At 40.2% G+C, this 20,013-nt stretch overlaps 5 protein-coding genes across 6 annotated transcripts; 3 read left to right on the plus strand and 2 right to left on the minus strand.

The window, feature by feature from the left end:
* The first annotated feature begins 202 nt into the window (after positions 1-202).
* Positions 203-3,933, plus strand: lrrc51 (leucine rich repeat containing 51). 2 transcript variants are annotated; one of them, XM_075473607.1, is made up of 5 exons: positions 203-292; positions 545-626; positions 1,616-1,821; positions 2,031-2,179; positions 2,574-3,933. In XM_075473607.1, exons 2-5 carry the CDS (start codon positions 575-577, stop codon positions 2,728-2,730), a joined length of 564 nt encoding a protein of 187 aa, XP_075329722.1. In that variant the 5' UTR covers positions 203-292; positions 545-574; the 3' UTR covers positions 2,731-3,933. The 2 variants fall into 2 exon arrangements, with proteins under 2 accessions (XP_075329722.1, XP_075329723.1); XM_075473608.1 differs by lacking the exon at positions 203-292 and having other exon boundaries at positions 534-626.
* Positions 3,745-8,870, minus strand: lamtor1 (late endosomal/lysosomal adaptor, MAPK and MTOR activator 1). Its single transcript, XM_075473611.1, has 5 exons — positions 8,620-8,870; positions 7,254-7,399; positions 7,065-7,142; positions 6,066-6,189; positions 3,745-5,795 (listed from the first exon to the last, which is right to left on the minus strand). Exons 1-5 carry the CDS (start codon positions 8,659-8,661, stop codon positions 5,703-5,705), a joined length of 483 nt encoding a protein of 160 aa, XP_075329726.1. The 5' UTR covers positions 8,662-8,870; the 3' UTR covers positions 3,745-5,702.
* Positions 8,871-11,024: 2,154 nt separating this feature from the next.
* Positions 11,025-14,234, plus strand: sfrp2l (secreted frizzled-related protein 2 like). The gene is made up of 3 exons (XM_075474439.1): positions 11,025-11,680; positions 12,662-12,742; positions 12,952-14,234. The coding sequence occupies exons 1-3, from the start codon at positions 11,164-11,166 to the stop codon at positions 13,368-13,370; spliced, it is 1,017 nt and encodes a 338-aa protein (XP_075330554.1). The 5' UTR covers positions 11,025-11,163; the 3' UTR covers positions 13,371-14,234.
* A 413-nt stretch (positions 14,235-14,647) lies between these two features.
* On the plus strand, positions 14,648-17,232 carry tomt (transmembrane O-methyltransferase). The gene is made up of 5 exons (XM_075473612.1): positions 14,648-14,702; positions 15,432-15,694; positions 15,784-15,980; positions 16,094-16,216; positions 16,557-17,232. Exons 2-5 carry the CDS (start codon positions 15,433-15,435, stop codon positions 16,752-16,754), a joined length of 780 nt encoding a protein of 259 aa, XP_075329727.1. The 5' UTR covers positions 14,648-14,702; position 15,432; the 3' UTR covers positions 16,755-17,232.
* Positions 17,233-17,239: 7 nt separating this feature from the next.
* Positions 17,240-19,566, minus strand: anapc15 (anaphase promoting complex subunit 15). Its single transcript, XM_075473613.1, has 5 exons — positions 19,476-19,566; positions 19,074-19,195; positions 18,935-18,994; positions 18,694-18,834; positions 17,240-18,492 (listed from the first exon to the last, which is right to left on the minus strand). Exons 1-5 carry the CDS (start codon positions 19,537-19,539, stop codon positions 18,445-18,447), a joined length of 435 nt encoding a protein of 144 aa, XP_075329728.1. The 5' UTR covers positions 19,540-19,566; the 3' UTR covers positions 17,240-18,444.
* Between the last annotated feature and the right edge of the window lie 447 nt (positions 19,567-20,013).

A 20,013-nucleotide genomic window follows, 5' to 3' on the forward strand; every position in this document is an offset into this window, starting at 1 on the left:
GTACTTTTCTTGCTTGCAAGTAACATCATACATATGGCCTATTTTAATTAGCTTTAGAGTAGTTGTATCACCGAATAGTTATACATATCTTACAGGCATCTTCTAGAAAAGCGCAACTAATTAATTACGGAGAGACATTTTAACTACAAGTCCCATAATGCATTCGTTTCCCTGGAAACGGATTGTTGTTGCTGACAGCTTGAGCTAAACCGAAAAAAGTGTTTCGTAAATGACCCACCTTGACGTCAGAGTGTAGAATATATTTACGAATAGTAAATACATTGTATTGTTGGTAAGTGTGTGTATCATGTAATGGTCGTTGACATTGTTTTTAAATTGTAAAGTCTTGTGCTGATCTCACCCGGATGGATATGGTTGATAAATAACATACTACAGGCTAACTGAGATGCTATTAATAATGTGTTGTTGTCACGATTAGCAGCGCATGTAATTCATAAACATATGGAATATGTTGCGTGTGAAAATGATAAGTTTTATGACAAGCTGATTTATAAACTGATTCACCATATTCCCTATCACTCAGCAGATTGGCGGGGTTTTCACAGGTGAGACCATGTGTGGAGCTCCAGTCGATTTATCTTTCAAAAATATCAGCAGGTTGACAGGTGCTACTTTTATATGATATTCTTCAAGATCATTTGGATGACGATTTGTGGATGATTTCTTTTTCCATTACATTTTCTCTGAAAATGGATGATGACAAAGATTGACATACAAAAGTCTTTATAATTCATTAAATGTATTTGCAATCTGTAGGATTATATTGCAAATTACCAAAAACTGCCATGTAATCTGTGTTCACAAACCAATGGCATTTCAAAAGGAGTCTGACCAGACTGTGCCTTAAGTAACCGCAATATTCTTACAAAATAGAAAGAAATTTTCATCTGGAATAAACTGATCAATAGTCTCATTTGCAGCAGAGTGCAACATGATAAAAAACCAAAACAAACAAACAAAAAAAAGTGTAAAAATTACATTAAAGGACAAGACCGTTTTTTTGACATTGGGCCCTTGATTTCACATTATAACATGATGTTCTACTCACCCCTGCTTGTTGTTGGTCATTTGGAGCTGTTCCGAAGATAATCGAGAGGCGTCTGGCTGCTCTCTTGAGATATTCGGCCATGAAACGGTTTCCTATGGGCAATGTTATACAGGCACAAACTATGCTGTTTATAATTTATTAATTACTGTACACTAGCACTGATAACGTGGAGGTGCGTCGCTTACTTAAAAAAATCCGGGTTACTGTAATTTAGAATTTTTGTCGTAAAGTGGGTCTGTGGGCTGTCTGTGGTAGTAGCACGATGACGTCAGTAACACCCACTTTTTTGAGCATAGTTTGTGCCTGTATAACGTTGTCCATAGGAAACCGTTTCATGGCCGAATATCTCAAGAGAGCAGCCAGACGCCTCTCGAATATCTTCGGAACAGCTCCAAATGACCAACAACAAGCAGGGGTGAGTAGAACATCATGTTATAATGTGAAATCAAGGGCCCAATGTAAAAAAAACGGTTTTGTCCTTTAACCCAAACAAATTTACCAGGCAGTCCTCTTAGTTCCTTGTATTTGTTTTATATGCTGGTTCAGATGCGTTGACAGAGGAGCCCAGCAGCGGTCTGAGGCCTTTAAAGAGAAATTCAGAAAGGAAATGCCTCAGCTGTTCCCTGCGTCTCAGCAACAACAACATCACTGACCTCTGTGACCTCCAGAAGACTGTTAGCCACTTCCTTGCTGAGCCATCACATCTTGCCTGGTTGGACCTGTCCTTCAACAAAATCACACATATTGACCAAGTGAGTTTTCTCGATCTACCTTCATGTGTTTTCTTACCCAGTTGCTTTTATTTTTCTATCTCTTGCATATACCGTATTAAAAAAAAACTATTTAATTTTGATTGGTTGTTTTCTTTGTTATAAATAATTATCTATATGTGGGCGTATATAGAATATATGATATTTGTTACTGCAGGGATGTTTAATGTTGGATTACACATGCATTTCAGGTTTTGTGTGAGCTGCACGGACTGCGCGTGTTAAATCTTCATGGAAACAACATTTTTGTTCTGTCAGAGGTGGACAGGTTGGCAGTGCTACCACATCTTCACTCCATTACTCTACATGGAAATCCAATAGAAACCAACAAAACCTACAGGTGGAGAATGTCTTCTTTTCTTTTTTTTAATGTATCAAACACACACATCGTGCAAAGCTGCTTTTATTCCACTGTTTTGTGAGAATTGCTGTGCAAAACAGTAATGCATGTATGCTATTTGTTTGCTGTGTACGTGACAAGTCAGCAGCCCTTTATAGTGTCATAAAGTTCACGAGTGCAGAGTGAGGGATTACTTTTGAGACTTGAGTGCTTGGCAAGCATGCGCATGCATAACATTGCGACAGGTGATGCATATCTAGTTCATTTCCTGGTCTGCATAGCAACAGTGGTTTAACACACACAACCTCGGTACAGTGACAAAACCCTGTTTCTTTGTTGTTTGCTTTTGATATCACTTTGTTAAAAAATGCAGCTTGTGCTTCTTTGTGTCTAGGAATCGTGCGATTTCTGTTTTGCCTCGGTTGAAGACGATGGACTTCAGTGCTGTTACACAGCAGGAGCGAGTCATGGCAAACATTTGGCATCGAGGCAACACCCGCAGCAGAGGCAGCAAAGGGTCTGCAGTGACTGCTGGCCCTTCTTCGCTGTAGTTTGACGAACTTGTTGTTTTGTGCTCTCCACATTCTCTGCTCAAAAGGAAAAAAAATACTACAAAATATGTCAATTTGCGCACACTAGTCGAAGTCGAATTCAAGCATTGTTGGTTCATTTTTCACATTTCTTGAGAAATTGCTTAATTTCAACCCTTTTTACTGAGATCAGGCTGTATGCGTTGTCATAGCTCAACTGACATCATTTTTTCTTTGCTCATTCAGAGAATAGGCTGCCCGTCCTGCTATGGAAAAAAATAAATCAAGGATAGTTGGGGGTTTTTTTTACGTCCTCTGCTCTGAATTTGCTAGAATTATAGAAAATAATTTTTAGATCAGTAACAATTAAAAATGTACTCTTGCTTTGAGGCCGTTGTATTGTTTCTATGTGAAAGTTTTGGTTAGGCCGATGAAAAAATAATAGCAATTATGAACTAATCTTTCAAAAATGAACACATCTTTCACAAAGAGAGCCCACCGGACGTCTGTATGGCCTCACTCTTGTAGAGCTGGTGCTGACTGAAAATGAAGACACTTTGACAGTTGGAAGTTCCAAAAGACAAGCTCATGACGTAGTAGTTCTGTAAACTGCGACTTGTCATGCAACTAGATAATAACTGTGTAGCGTAACCTAGCGTGCGATGTAGAAATATTTGGATTTTTAATGCGTTGTCTTGCTTTAACAGTTACACACACCCTTACTGAGACAGGCCTCAACTCTGACAATGTTTAAATCCAGGCTGAAAACAGTTGTTTAGCTATGCATATGACACCTGAAACTATTTTATCTGCAGTCTTCACTTTTAAATTAATTAATTAATGATTTTTTTTATTTTTTTTTTTTTTATGATTTTATTGCCTTCTTGTGATTTTATGTAGCTGTAAAGCACTTTGAATTACCCTGTGTACGAATTGTGCTCTACAAATAAAATTGCCTTGCCTACTGTGAACGGTTGTCTCACTATTTGTCAGATATGAGCATGCGGGTGTCAAACTTCTTTCGTGAGACATGAGTACTTTGTTGAAAGTTTTTAATGAACTGATTAAACAACAAAAAGAAAAAGATTTTAAAACTTTTTGGTACTTGCCTAAGATATTACAAACATACAATATTTCAGGTAGTATTACACATTTGAGTAACAAACAAAAACAGAAAAAAAAACAAAAGAAACGTCAAGAACCCATTGCAAAAAAAAAAAAAAAGCTCAAATCAGTTGCGTGGTTTGAAGTAATCACAGCCTTGCAGAACATCCCTTTAGCGACCTGAGAGCATGCTCACGATACTCTCTGCCCACACACAGTCGTGCTCTCTCTTTCTCCGGAGAGCAAATATACACTTGAGAACAAAAATAAATAATCACAAAAGGGTCTGAGATCATTTAATCTGCTGCGGTACATAGATTTGTTAGCACTCCCCCACACTGCTACAATGGTTAGTTTCTGATTAATTTGAACAACTCCAAATTTTTTTTTACAATCTGCAGCTTAACGCTTTGCGTAAAAGCAAACAAATGCAGGCCTTAGAACTGTTGCCGTGTGTTTCATAAAAACTCTCATCGTCACAAGATCTTTGCCGAGTCTGACCAACGATCTCTAGACACAAAGTTCATACATTTCATCATCTGTCTATATGGTCGATCAGAAAAAAGTCTATACAAAGGCATGAAAACACAATGTCTGTCCCTGCATCCTCCCCACACCCACCCCCTTCAACTCTGAATGCCTCCACTGCTATTAAGCATGTGAGGTTGCGGCCAGCTCACCTGTAGGGCTAGAAACCTGCACACTGCAGTCGAGCCATAAAAGCCTCTAAGAAGGATCCACCGTTTCCCGTTCCCAGTGACATCAGTAGGCCTACTCAGGCGGCACCCGTCTGCTTGCCTATGTATCCTCACCCACTAGAGAACACTATTAATGGAAGGCCAAATCATGGTCACCTGGGATGGGGCCTCAGAAGGAAAACCAGATTGCAAAGTGGGAAAGAGATTGTAAAACCCTTCTTCTGCCGTTATCCTTTAAACATAACAGCAGCTAGTTAATTTTACTACAAGCCAGGTTGGTGTGATGGTACATGGTTCTTAGTGCAAAGTGAGACCCAGGCTACCCAAATGCATCAGGACAACTGTGTTACAATTATAATGATATCTTAATCTTGGGGGAAAAAAAAATAAATAATCCCTTTTTTTCCTGGCTCTATTGTCGATATTTTATCTATTAAAGGAAAAAAAAATTATACAAAACTGAGGAATTGGTGGTTCACTCCCAAGATGAGAGTAAAGAGCTCAAATCACATGATTTTCAAATGTGAAGCCATATTTTTTTCCCTCCTTTTTTTGTTCAACATGTGCATTTGCGCCTGAAAATTCCCACTATCCGAAGTTACGGAAACTCCTCAGATGTCTTGTTCCAGTGGACAGTCTAAACTAATATATAAGCCAATGATCCCACAGCTCTGTTGCAGGTGTTTACACTGCACATTTTCCCACACCTCTGGACAACAGCATGGTGTGAAGCGCACCGTGTTTGGTGAGTGTGCAGGCTAGGGATTCTAACAAAATAAAGGTACTGAGAAGGCCCTGAAATCCTTGATTTAAAGAAAAAAAAAGAAAATGATCAAGAAGGACATATGAGGATTTTTTTTTCCCCTACACCTAGTGCGGACAAAGCCTGTGATCCATGCACTATGTACAGAGCAGGCCTTGTTGAAGAATGGGATCATACCCATCTACACTACATCATCTTCAAATGCTCATATGATAACCGACAAATTGCCACTTATTCACATTTAATTTGACAAAGTGACAGCCAGAGGGTGAAATCCTTCCTGTTCTGAGTTTGTAGCAGTTAGAGGCATAGCTAAGAAGCACAAGGATCAGAATGCTTTAATAAAAGGTGGGCTGGAGGATGAGGATGCAGGAATGACACAGAGAAGGTGGGACGGGAGGAACAATATGCAGGCCAGAAACGCAGAATCAGGGAATGGCAAACTGGACCACGAGTTCCTCTTTAGCATCCACTTTGATTTGAGAAATTGCACTGTAAGCATAAGCTGCTATCTTGGATACCTGCAAAGAAAATGAGAGAACAGACTTTGTATCTTTGTTGTTGTTAAGCAAACTTCACAATTTCAGCACTGAATTTTTCCCATTCGGTGGATCAAAACTGCATTAGATGTCTTTGAGATCTATTTTAAGACTGAAATACCACACAGTCCCTCATGCTGCGTACTGCTTTCCAAAAGTGTGTTCCTCAGATGTTGACCGTGCCCAACAGGGAGGAACAGCATATGACGTAAAGCAATGCGATGTTGTCAATGTGTGCTGATTTATGAATACCTGCTGAACATCTGAGTATGGCACCAGGTCACTTGCAAGCACTTGGTGGGGCTGGCTGGTGAGGGAGGGGAGAGTGAGGACTTTCTTTTGGGGCAGGCTGGTGCTCAACACAGCCAGCTTTGTACTGGAACAAAAAAAAACAAAAAAAAAACAGAAGCTTATTTAGCTTGTTGAGTTCAGGTTAAAAAACACACTTTGTGTGGAATAATCACTGTCACAAACCATACTGCGGACATCTTTGAGAACCTAATCTGCACCTGGATTCTAGTCTAAAGAGAGCTGCTTTGTTCGATGGAAAATCTCACTGCCACTAGATGTCACCAAAAAAAAAAAAAAAAGGGTCAAAGCTTAGGGGCAAACGCTAGCACTGTTGTAACTTTGTGGTACAATCAACTGCTTCGCAAGCTCCTCTCCAGCTTTTGGGTTGGTGTGGAAATTTCTTCTAAACACTTTCATTTTCCCCACCGTCGTGTATGCAAAAAAAACAACCAAAGCTGGCCCACTACATAATATCATCCAAGTCGTCTGAATCTAAACGGTTTAGTAACTGTCTCCTTTTCCACATTGCATTAATTAGACAGGCACAACCACATGACAGCACCTTACACACAGCATAATTTCAAGCTCAAAATTTTCATAATGACCAAACTATTGTTACCCTATGTATCTAATATTCAGTTGACATGCTACAGACAATTCAGCCAAACAATAATGTTCAGATGAGGGCAATAAAAACCGTTTAATCTCATTTTAAAGCCTGCTCTTGCCCCTTGTTATCAGAAAACAGAGTCTCTTCAGTCAAAGGCTTCTTCAGTTTGGATGCAAAACGGACCGCTACAGGAAATCTTTCCTGCCCACAGCCATCAGCATCTATAATAACTCCTTGATTTAATTGAGTTACATCAACATTTAATTTCCATCTGGGATAAATAAAGTATTTTTGAATTTGAATTGAATTTGAATTTGACGAGCAGCAACAAAAACTCCTCATCTACATACCTGTATTGTCTAGCTTTGTCCATGTACTCATGCTGCTCCATCACAACAGAGTCAGCTGCTGAGACGTCAATGATATTCCTAAAAGACAAGAAATGATGACATTTTCATGAATCACAGATCACTGTCAAAAAAACTACACAAACTCCTGCTGTAACTTAACCAGTCAATGCTTATTTCAAGGTGTCTTACTGTGCAGTCTTTGTCAGGATGGATGTAAGTAGGGCCTGCTCATCTGTCCGTGCTGACGGGACGCTGGTTGTGATCCAGTCGGTCCCATTTGGAGGTTTGCTGACAGGGTTTGGGGGGATCAGAGGCTTTGTTTCATCATTTGCATCCTAGAACAGGATCAGAATATAAAATGTAAGATCAAACAATCAGGGGGTGGTAACAACGACCTGCGCAACACTTAATCTTGCACACGGTGAGTACACGCACATCAACACATATCATTAACCTACAAACCCCTGGGCCGAACAGTTAGTAATTTTAACTCGAGAGTTCAAAACAACAACGGCTGCAATGTTATCAGTATATATAAATTTACTTTACCAACCTTTACACAACCACAGCTTCGACTGACTTTTCTTTATCGAATGCAAGCAACAAAAAAAAGTTAACAAATATATTCCTACAAGCAGTTAATCACCAAGTTCTTTTCCTAACATCAGATCATACAGCAGCTTCAAATTTTAGAGAGGTTTTTAAGTGGCAATTTTCTTGTTTTAGATCAAAAACAATAGATGCAACAGACTGAAACTCAAACACTAAAGCTCGTCTGAAAAAGTAATCTACTGTAAATCAAATCAAAATGTCTCCGCAAAAGGGGACTATTAGAAATTGAGGTATTTTCCACAAATCGATTGGATCTAATCATCACAGGGATCCTTAAAAATTTTTTTTTTTTAAAAAGTACTAAAAAAGTGTATCTAGAGACTAATATGCTTTAAAGCGCTACAACACAGACGGAGAAAAAGGGTGCTTTAAATTTATTTCCATGAGGATAAACTGCTTGTGAGTTAAGATATTCCGCATGAAGGAGGAACAGACTTTGTTTCCGTAAACAAAAATAGCTGGGAATCTTTGGGGTCATATGACACAGCGCACACCAAGAAGTAATCCATAAAGTCAATCACCTCTGTTATTGGTATAAAAAATAAATAAATAAATAAAAAACACAATTAACTATAAGGTCAACAAGTATGAACAAAGTCAGCGCTTTTCAGTCGGAAAAATGTCTATTTAGTTTCAGAAAGAATTGTAACGAAGCCAACAATTCAGATATATGAAGCTCTTCTCTGTAGTGGTTTTCATTGGTGCCAACTTCACAGTCTGACCTGAGGCAGGCCTATCCCGCAGGCTTTAAGCAGCAAGCTAAAGCTGCTTTCGGCATCAGGATATTATCCCTTACAAAATGACCCCTTGAAAATGTCGACACACACGTTATTCAAATTACTCATAAACACCCTCAAAACATTTAACACCAGCGCGTACTTGGTTTCTGGGGAAAACCAGAATGCATTTATCGGTTTTAGCCAGCTAGCAGCTAACTAACTACCTGACTTGTGTTCTCGTTCTCGCTGCTGTAACAGCAACCCATGGCAGCGTCCGAGGGGCCAAACTACACAACCCCGGCTTCACTGCTCTCCGTCAGAAACGAGCCGTGTTGTTCTTCTCCAACAAACATAAAACTCCTCTCCGGGGTGGTTTTACTTTAGCCTCATCTAAAGGTAGGAAGCCACTGTAGCCAGCAGCTTCTGAGACGAGCTATCACATGACAGCAGCTGTGGTGCAACAACAACACAACGACCACTTCCGGTATTTGAGAAGCAACGATGGCCTCCGACACGTGAAGGCGGAAATTTCAAACGTGAGCAAAACGGGGAACGTGCTTCTTAGCATTGGTACGAGTGTGTTGTCATCTAGAAATAAATGCCACATGTAAAATGACAGAAATCAAATGGTACATTTCAGATTAATGTTGCGCAGCTGTTTCACTGCGGTGCTTTTCTCGGCCAGGCAGCCCTACAGTGATATAAAAGAACTTGCAGTTCTTAGGTTTCATTTAATTTCATGCCCTCCTCGACTCTCATGCGTTTCAGAAGGAGATATTGTACAACTTTAGGTTTAAATGTCATCATTTCAATGAATGAACTATGATGACCTGTTCAACAGTAACTTTAACGTTTTAACACATTTAACGTTACATAAAATGACAAAGATCCGTTCTGCCTTAGATGCAGTGTGTAAATATTCATTACATTTAAGTTATATTTATTTATTTAAATAAATTAAGTAAAGTCTACTTGTTTTTCATAGGCAGGAACATCATTTACTCAAAATTTTAAGTAAATTTTATATATCTGTAGTATTTGCTGTTATGAAGTAACTTAGCAGATTTTAACGATACACTTTCAGAGTAAAGTTTATGTAGTATTTCTAGGTTTATGTACATACAACTATTAAACATTTAAATTGTATGAGGAAACTTAAGTAAAACTTACTCTTCCCCCGATAATTCATGTATTTTGTTAATAAAATGTTTCATTTTACTTAAGAAGCTCTAGTTCTTACTAAATCTTAAAAGTACAAGGTAGAAATTATGACAGTTACTCTAATAGAGTTTACTTCACCAAAAAGTCACTTTTTTCAGTGCGGGCTCTCAGCATGTTTTGCTGATAAAACTTGATTTTTCATCTGTAAAGTTTGGAATCCTCAGCTTTTACTAGCATGCATTTCAAAATTGTGGTGTAACATTCAAGCACTTCCTCCTCTGCTCAAAGAGCAATACGAGCCACAGTCGATCCCATCCCTCACCTTTTTAAAACCTTGTTTTGCACAAGAGCCTGTAAAAATCAATCAATAAATAAATGATATTGGTTTAAAGACTATACATGAGAAGCTGCCATGTGCCGTATCTTTATATGCATACAATACACAGGAACTTAAGGGTGACATATTTGAAAATCAACTCATGGAGGATGGTATCTGTAGGCAAGATGTGCACAACATCAAACTTATGAGCACTAACTGGCCAAGTTGTCTTGAATTTGTAAACAGGAATGTTGTTTGGCTTCAAATATTTCATCACTTTGCTCAGCGGAGAGCTAAAACTGATGTATAACAATAAGGCCCTCTACTTGAGTGAAGTGGCTACTCGGGTAACCAGCTGAGCAATGCTTTTGTCTCCTTTGCTTCGTTGTTGACAGCACCTCCAGAAACTTTACTTGTGTCTAAGAGTTTGCTACGTTTCTAATGTGAAAAAAGCACAATCCAAGCAGGATTGGGCATGTTGGTTGACATGTGGCAGTTTTTCTGGAAAAGATGACACCCTCTGGCTAAATACAAGATGATGGTGTCAAACACGCTGCTTCTCCAACACACAACGGTTACATTTCATTTTCAGCAGCTAACCTCACAGCACTGACACTGAATGTTTATCTAAAGCTGTTCAGAAAGTTAACATGTTTTCTCTCTGCTTCTTTCCTCCAATAATGCATGTTATTGCCTATTCTGAGAAATGCAAGTGGATATCTACGAGTATTCACACATCTGCTACCATTAAAAGTAATGCGTGTCTAAATGCTAAGCACATTTCTATTCACTTAAGTATTAAGTGAAGTGCTATTCAAATGCTAACACCGAGACATGGATTTGTATGATTATATAAATCATATTCAGTTTCTTTCCGTAAAGAATTGGAAAATGGAGTCGCATCAGTTTTATTCTAAAACCTCTCTAAAAAATATAGATGTGCTATCAGGTCAGCCTCTTCGAATACACAGGTTATTTTCAAGCATATTACTGTAAATCATGTCTGGATGGAAGTCTGGAGTCAGAGCTGCAAAGAGCCAAACGTGACTGTGCTTAACTGTATCAGATGGAGGATTGGTTTTCTTTGCCGTCCGACACAAACAGCCTGCATGACACATGGAAATGTTCTGGTAATTGTGGAGTCAGACAGCAGTCTGATGGGGTGGGATGATGGCAGGGAGGCGCCTGCCCTCTCATTACCCCACGTTTCCTCCACACCTCTTTATTTACACCTTCAGGTCCAGGCAGAGAAGCTACAGCTGTGAAGACTTCACTCGGAGCAAAAACAATGTCTGTTTTTCTGCTCAGCTTTGTGGTGCTGTTCGGAGGATCTCGTGCCTCCGATGCAGTGCCTCCTGTGCCGCCTTCTCTCGGGTTCAGCTCCTCGGTCCGTTCGGTGTGTAAACCCATCCCGAGCACCCTGTCTCTGTGCCACGGGATCGGCTACAGGCGCATGTGGATCCCCAACTTGCTCGGCCATGATTCACTGAAAGAGGCCCAGCAGCAGTCGGCGGCCTGGCTGCCCCTCATCTCCAAGCTGTGTCACCGGGACACGAAGAAGTTCCTGTGCTCGCTGTTCGCCCCGGTGTGTCTGCCGGAGCTCAACGGGCCCGTGAGCCCCTGCAGGAGCCTGTGCGAGGCCGTGCGGGACGGCTGCGTGCCTGTGATGAGCGCGTTCGGGTTCCCGTGGCCGGAGATGTTTAACTGCACCCGGTTCCCGCGCGGAACGCAGCTCTGTATCCCAGCAACCGGGGAGCGGCAGGGGTGGACGGAAGAAGAGGTCAGGCACGAGGAGGCGCTGAAAGGTTGGTGGACGGATCTGTCACAAGTAGCTTTTTTTTTTCTTTCCTAATCAAAACACTCCACAGAGTAACATCACAAACACAGACAAGTCACTAACATGGCAGACATCAGACTATTTTCATCTTCAGAGCAGGCTAACAGTCGGGGCGTTGACGGTACTTTACTCAAGCAGCTGCTTATGTAGCCTGCACTTTCTGTTTTTGACTACGTCAGTTTATAGCTTTTAAAGCAAGTCAACCAAATAGACATTTTTCTCAAAAAGTCCCTCTCAGTTTCACTCCAGTAACTGTTTAAGACTTAAAGGAGTTCAAACAATCAAGCTAAACTGAAATAAATACGGGATTTAAATAAATATTTCCTCTGTCATATTTTTTTTTCCCCAAGACTCCTCCATCGTGTTGCATCGTGACCCCTTGGTTGGAGATTACTCAACCAAACATCTGAGCTGTTAGTAAAGATTAAAAAGCAACTGTTTACACTTTGTAGCTCCAATAACAAAACAGAAAACATGGCTATATAACACTAAGAGAGGCCATAGATCTGAGGAAAGAGCACTTTCAATTTGATGCTTTTAGTCCAATGAGTTCTCATCACTATATTCTTTTACTTATATAATTCTTAGATTAATGTAGAGATACATTGAAGTGCTGCAATGATCTCTGGATATCTTGGCACAAAGCACAAAATGAGGTCCAAATCTTTAACTCTGGTGGTTATCATGCTCAACTGTTGATAGTCACTGTATAATCGTAAGGCATTGTAATAATGCATTTAGCATGTTTTAGTCATTTCTTTTTTTAACATTTTACTATTGATTTTCTTATATTATTTGTTTGATAAACTGTTTGTTGCACAGCTGTAACTATGCAATTTTCACTTCACAGTTTCTGCAGAAATTCAACAGACAAGCCACCTGTTTTCCATCATTGCTGCTGACAAGTCCAATCAAATTATCTATTTTTTTTTTTTTTTCCATCTTCCAGGGAGTGTTATGTGTGATGCCTGCAGTCTGGCTGCTGAAGGAGAGGCTGACATCCAGGAAAACTTCTGCCACAGTCCATATGGTGAGAGCAAATGATGTGGGTTCTCAGCAAATGCTTCTCCTTTTTCATGAAGGTCATACAATGCAGCATAACATTTAAAAAAAAAAAAAAAAAAAAAAAAAACATTATTCTTTTAAAAATCTGGAACAAAACCAATTAAATAGGGATATTTTTTTTAGTGAGTCTGAAGTGACACCTGTTGAATCATATTCTTTTTGTCTCTGTCACAGCCTTAAAGATGCGTCTGGGCAGCGTGTCAACAGTGGGAGGTGACCGTCAGCTGGTGCCTCTGGCCCGCAGCCGCATCCTCAGGTGGGCAGGGGGAGGGCCAGAAAGGGCGGAGGAGATCGCAGGCGCGATGGCCCACGGCGCTTTGTGGCTGCAGGAAGGTGGCAGCTGTACTTGTCCCGGCTTAGACTCTACAGAGACAAATGAAGACGCAGAGCTGGGGGAGCAGAAGATAGATGGGAAACAGGCAAAAGAAGGAGGGAAAGTGGGGAAGCCTGTCTATAGTGGATGGTACTTGGCCCTGGCTAAGGCTGAAGAGGGAAGACTGGTGCTGACTCGACTGGTAAGATGGACCAGAGGGGACAAAGAGCTGAAGAAGTTTATCAGAGCCCTTCTTAAACAATCCTGTCCAGAACTTTAACCAGCAAGTTATCAACGATTGCTGTCCTTCTCTGTGGATGCTGCTTTATGCAATCTGTAACCGTGTGTTGCTCATAGCAACACTTCACAGAAATGTACACAAAATCTACCACACTGACCCAGAAATCAGGAACAATAGACTAATAAATGAGCAGGTAATATTTCCTAAACAACTCTGAATAAATCGCCTCAGTGTAGCTGAAAAACAATACAGAATGACTACACGTTGTGTGCCTTTTGTTAAACACTTTGAATTTTTTTTACAAAAACATTTTTTTAAGGAATGATTATTGGTTCACGAAGGAGCAAACACAGGGAGCTGGTTTTTATCTCACTTTAGTCACTAGTTCCGTTATAATTCCAGCAATGCCACAGAAGCAGTGATGGTGAGACAATAATATATATTTACAACTGGGGCAACATTTGTGTATATTTATGAGCGCGGAAGACAGATAATGTAGCTCACTAATCAAATCACTAACAGAATTAAAGAGGTGAGTTGTTTTGGCTACGATCGCTTTAGACTGATCTCATGCAAACATATTTCCAGTGAGGGGGTCTAAAAGTTGTTAGTCCCTTCTTATTTTGCTATTATTGGATCATTTGTGCCACATCAGTATGAATCTCATCACTTTTGTTGTTTGATGAGTTAAAATACTGACACGGACAACGAGAACGACATACTCGGACACAACAGAGGAGACCCAGTGAAAAGAAAGATGATGGGAAACAAAAAGACAAGAAAAAATGTTCAGTTTTGAGTTGGTTTCCTTTTCACTGTTTTGTATGTTACATTTATTCTTGCCTCGCATGGTTTTCCTGTGTTTTCAAATCTTTTTTGCCTGTATTTGAATAAACTCGTTTATATTGCGTTTGAGTTATATTTGATAAAGACTCAGACATGAGCTTTTTGTTGTGTTTTTTTTCTCGATCTTTCCACCGTGACTAAGGAAACTGGACTCCATAGAGGCGCACACAGATGCACACCTGTTGATGTTAACTTGATATATCAGTTTCTGCAGCACTCTGTTGCTCTGGGTCTGCTCCTTTTCGCACTGTTAGCCTTATTTTGAATATTTTTAAGAAGGTGGTACATAGTGCCTAATCAAAAAAGACAAAAAAACTATGTTTACACACTATGTTGACCTCAGTATCTGTTAACTTAAATACAGAATATATATCATCATGCACGTGATGCTTAAATTATTCATATCACAGAGTCTCTGCCCTTCTCCTAAACACACACACTCTTCGTATTTCTGCACCTGTCTCAGCTGAAGCACCACTTATCGGCTCTGCTCATCATCAGCTCCTCTGCTCTTCAGATAAATAGGTGAGGTTTGTTTTGTGTGTGCACCGTTTTTCCCTGGGGCAGTCAGAATATCTTGTTAGACTGTAGCATCTGGTTGGTGTGACAGCAGAGAGTCGGTGGAGTCTATGGTTACCTGAGGCAGAGGAAACATCTAGAGAGGTGCGACACTTATTACCTCATCAGCCACAGCAAGGGAAAAGACTTGTGTAGAGCTAAGTGTGTGTCAGAAATGGATTTTATGCATCTAAGATTTCATTTGGTGGAGTTTTTAATTTTCTAGAAAGCCCTTATAATTCTCAGCACTATCCCAGAAGACATGTTTATTGGCCAAACATGACCATATCGGGAAAAAAATGACTTGGCATAGAATTGATTGTGTAACGATTGCTGTTTATCCTTGTGTCCTCTTACGTCCATGAAAATGATAAAAACCCTGCTTCATATGAGAAGAAAACTGCAGCTGTTTCAGAATACAGAGCAGCGCAGTTGAGGATGAGATACATATAAAATAAATTAGTAAAGAACTGCTCTCGTAATTGATACAAGTTCAAAACAGAGCCGACGGCGGCTCAAAGATCAGTCACTGATGCATAGGGAACATATAGTGCAAGACATAAGAGAATATTTAAACATCAAATATGATTTGATGGGGAGTTTAAGGAGAACATTCTTAACAATTTGATATGAAAAAAAGGAAATCTACAGCTGAATCTACCTATGTGTGTGTGTGTGTGTTTCTTTCTGTGCAAGGATGGTGTCACCAGCTATCGCCTTTGCCTTCATTCCTCTTCTGCTGACGCTGATAATTCGGTACCGCTACTACTTTGTGCTGTTCTATCGGGCGGTCCTTGTGAGAATATGGAAGGACTGTGTCACTGGTTTGAGCCGGGAAGAGCGGGCCTACCAGTATGTTCTCACTCATTCCACCCCTGGAGACCCTGACAGCATCCTGGATGCCTTTGATTTCTGGTGCAGCAAGGTGGAGTTCATCAGCAACATTGGGCCTAAAAAAGGTGCAGACGATGATTAGGGGGAGTTTTCTAAGATGTAGAGACAAAGTGTTGATGTAAAGTCTAAATCCCAAATCCACGTATTTCCTTAGGCAAAATCCTGGACCGTCTGCTGATAGAGCAGAGCCCTCTGACAGTGCTGGAGCTGGGGGCCCACTGCGGATACAGCACCGTACGGATCGCCCGGACTCTGCCTCTGGGGGCCAGGCTGTACAGTATTGAGATGGATCAGAGGAATGCTGCAATCGCTGAGAAAATCATCCGCCTGGCAGGGTTTGATGATGACACGGTGAGACAACAAGAACATGTTAGCAATTTACAAAATTCCACATCATAGCTAAAGTACTTCATGCACTTTTTGGCCCTACCACCCTGCTTTTATGTACCTCTGTGTTTCTCCAGGTGGAGCTTATCGTTAATCCATCTGATGAAGTGATACCTCGGCTACGCTCTGACTACAATTTAGAGAGGCTGGATTTTGTTTTCATGGACCACTGGAAGAAATGCTACTTGCCTGACCTGCAGGTAATGAATTGTCATTAAAAAGACATTATTTATATTTTATGATCCTAGGCGGCTTAACTTAAGCTCTTCCTCTGCTTTGCTCAAAGGGGACTTGAGATATAAAAATTTGGGACCTGGTTCTTCTTACCGTTTTAATGTGATAATGGCTTTCAAGGAGTAAAGAGTCCCTTGATGGACCGAGCTTTTGTGTATGTAAATGTTCCCCATTCGAGTCCTTTAAAGATGATTATTAAGATAACAGATAAAAGATAACATTGGGATACTTTGGTTATACATGTTACCCTGAAAGTTTTCTTTTTACCGACTCATCTTCTCTCTTTACTGGCTCTGTGTGTTACAGATGCTGGAGGGCTCTGGCCTGCTCGGAAAAGGATCTATGATTCTGGCCGACAACGTTTTGTTTCCTGGGGCTCCGAAGTTCCTTCGACACCTCCGCAAGAGTGGCTTGTATGAGTGGAAAATCCACAGAGCCATGCTGGAGTACAGCAAGGGCATCAGGGACGGAATGGCTGAGCTGGTGTACCAGGGAATCAAGTAGACGCGGATTTCACAGTTCCTGACTACAGATCCACATTTTTAGATTGGCAAGGAAAGATGGAACTCTTCATGCCCAAGCAATTCTTCCCTGAAAATCATCTCTGCCTTAAAACTGCAGCATTGCGACGTCTAGTTTCTATTACTTCATCAGAGCATTTATCATTGTGTAAGATTACAAAAAAAGGTATAAAGACAAACTTAATTAAACTTTATGGGATTGGGAGCATGAGCAAAAGAGGGAAATGTTTAGAACTGTTTGGCAGAGAGCTGTTGCCAAATGTCCTATCTCAGCGTAAGGAAATGCTGGAACGTCCTCCAAAATAAAACAATACTTGTGGTCTCCCTGGATACTGAAAAAAAAAAAAAAGCCTTAAGAGCAAGAAATTATATACTAATTTCATAATCTTAAATCTATATTAATAATAAAATGATAAATATTATAATTAAATTGCCGTTCAAACATCAAAGTGGAAATGTTAGACCATGAAACTTGTTAAAAAAGTATAATTGTGATATTTAGAAATAAAAGACATGTTAGGTATATACATGCTTAAACTGCGCTGTTCATGACAAAGGAAGTCTTTGGCACTTAAATGTTTCCTGACTTTAAATATCAAATAATATAGTGAATGGCAGACAACAGAAGCAACACAATCTTAAATTCATTACAAGCATATTTCACATGGGTATCTTATTAGTATAAGACCGTAGACATTTTTATCTCACTGAAAAGCAAGTCAGCATAAATCCAACTCGCACACTGCTCACTGACATGTTACATTTGATTGTTTATTCATAGGTAAAAATACCCAAACAAAAACACTTATTCATCAAAAATAATTTAATAAAATTGTTAAAACCAGTCATTTCAGTAGAAATAACCAAAACCTTTGTACACAGCAACATGCCATGAACACGTGAGGGTTGGGATGGTCAGTTTTCATTGGTAGCAAAAAATGTCTGAACTCACCTAAATTTCTGAGCATTACAAGTTTTTACAAGGTTCTGTGAATATTCTACTGGAGGAGTGTCTGTAACAAAAGGTGAGCAACATGCAGGGCGCTGCAATGAAACAGAACTGAGCTGGAGGCCTAAGTACTAAGTCGTTTTCATCTGTAAAAAATTATTCTGCTGACTGAACCAATGTTTGTGCTCAATCAGCTGCTTGGAAACTCCTAGTAGCACATGACTGAAGATATGACGAGGTTAAAGTTTAAATGGGAGATCAATGGGCCAATCCGTGAAGTTTCCGCTGAGCGGGCGTGCTCAACTGGTTACAAAACAGCAGCACTGCGTTTGTGAGTCTATTTTAGAGCACCAGACAGGCTCGGGGCTGCTTGTACTGGATCGTACAATTATACCTTCTCGGCAGGATCACAGAATGCCAATAAAAACAGAGGATTCATTTTAACGGCAGTGTCTCCACGCACATATTCATCATACTAGTAGATCAATGTGTGGCAAGCAGCAACACTCGCAGTCATGTCCAAAGTGCTCGGAGACTGATGGACTTCAGGTTGAAGTTTGAAAAAAATTAGCTGACCTCAACCTGTTTTGTGTTTCAACTACATTCTTATCCTAGTTTCACAAATAATAAATAGATGTGTCGCAGACGGGAGGAGCTGCAGTCACTTTTGAAGTAGGGATTGTTAATTCAGAGCCAGACAGCTTGACAAAAATTGTCCTTAGTCTTAAATCATCCATTGGTCTTGGTCTTGGTCTGGGCCTTCCATATCCACCTGACAGAAGGAAACACAACCAGACAGAAGAGAATTACTGCTCTGTTTAGTTAGGAAAAAGAAGCAATTAGATAAAAGGAGATATTAGAAGTGTTGTCATCGGTTCCTTCTACATCTCATAAGAATCAAATCACATGCTTGGTCTGGTTAATGACATCGCTGACCTGGAAAAACTACAACACAAAGGATAGATGAAAGCACCTCATTGATCTCGCCATCATCAGGTGACTCGTTGTAGTCGTTCATTTCATCCATGTCCTGCATGTCCTCTTCGTCTTCGGAGTCCTCCTCACTGTCTTCTTCATCCTCGTCATCCTCTTCTTCCTCCTCTTCATAGCCTGCCTGTACCCATGAAATCCAGATTAAATAAATGGAGGAAGCTTCAGCATGTAGCTTCACACGACCCATGTGTGAAACTGTGGCAAAACACACATGAATTTACCTCAAAAATAGGTTTTCCAATGGGCATCAGATTGTTGTCTTTCTCTGCAATGCTCTGCAACTGCAGGAAACGGAGAGCGCATATTAAAACATGAGAGTGAAGAGGGAGAAAGAAACGGTGCAGGAGCAGAGTGGGGTACCCAGGTTTGGTGCTGCTGCTCCTGCTGGTGCAGCTCCGCCTCGTCCACGCACGGTCGGTCCAAGTTAAACCACAGCGACTCCGTTATCCGCGGTTGCAAGGAGGGGAAGAGCGTGGACATGGCTGTCACGAAGGGACGACAATTTATACACAGTGTAAATCAGTGAGTTTCAGTTAAAAAACCCACCTTCAAAAAAAGAAATGAGCCATTACTCATCAGTTCGTGTTTTTCTGGCATGAACGACACAGAACCAGCACGGGAACTTAATAGTTAAAGTACGAATTAAAGTCTCTCCGAGCTCTAAAATATCATACACTTCTGCGGGACTTTTGTCTAAAAAGATCTGAAACATAGGCGAATATCAATATCAAGTAAACTTTAATTAGTCTTCAACGTAAGTACCTGGCAGTCTCCTTGTCCAGCTTTTTAAAAAAAATTCAAAACACCGGAAGCTCCTGGTGTTCATCTATAAAGAGTCCCCTTTTCATTAGCTTCAGAGTGGTTCCGATTGGCATGGGCAATGAGAACCAAGGCAATGTACCTCAGCTGGCATTAGTCTTGTTATACATCTGTGGAATGAATGGAGCAGGTTATTGGATTCCTATATCACATGAATACTGAATAATTATTGAAAACATGAACTGATAGCTTTTAACACAACAATTTAGTTTTCTCTCACCTGAGAACCTGAGCTCTTGTTCCTACTTACTTAATCCTCATAGACTGCATAGTCTGTACTAATTATTTTGTAAACATTGACAGATTACGAAACAACGGGGCTCTGGATGTTAATTGTTTGATCATTTTTAATTTTGCACTTGTTTTTTAATTTCTAATTTTTTTTACAATGTACAATAAAACAGTACGATTGTGTTGGAAATTCATCAACAAGCTCTTCTGAAGATATGGATTATAAGAAAAAAGCATATTTACAAACTTA

The sequence above is a fragment of the Odontesthes bonariensis genome, chromosome 9 (assembly GCF_027942865.1).
Source record: "Odontesthes bonariensis isolate fOdoBon6 chromosome 9, fOdoBon6.hap1, whole genome shotgun sequence".
Classification (NCBI taxonomy): domain Eukaryota; kingdom Metazoa; phylum Chordata; class Actinopteri; order Atheriniformes; family Atherinopsidae; genus Odontesthes; species Odontesthes bonariensis.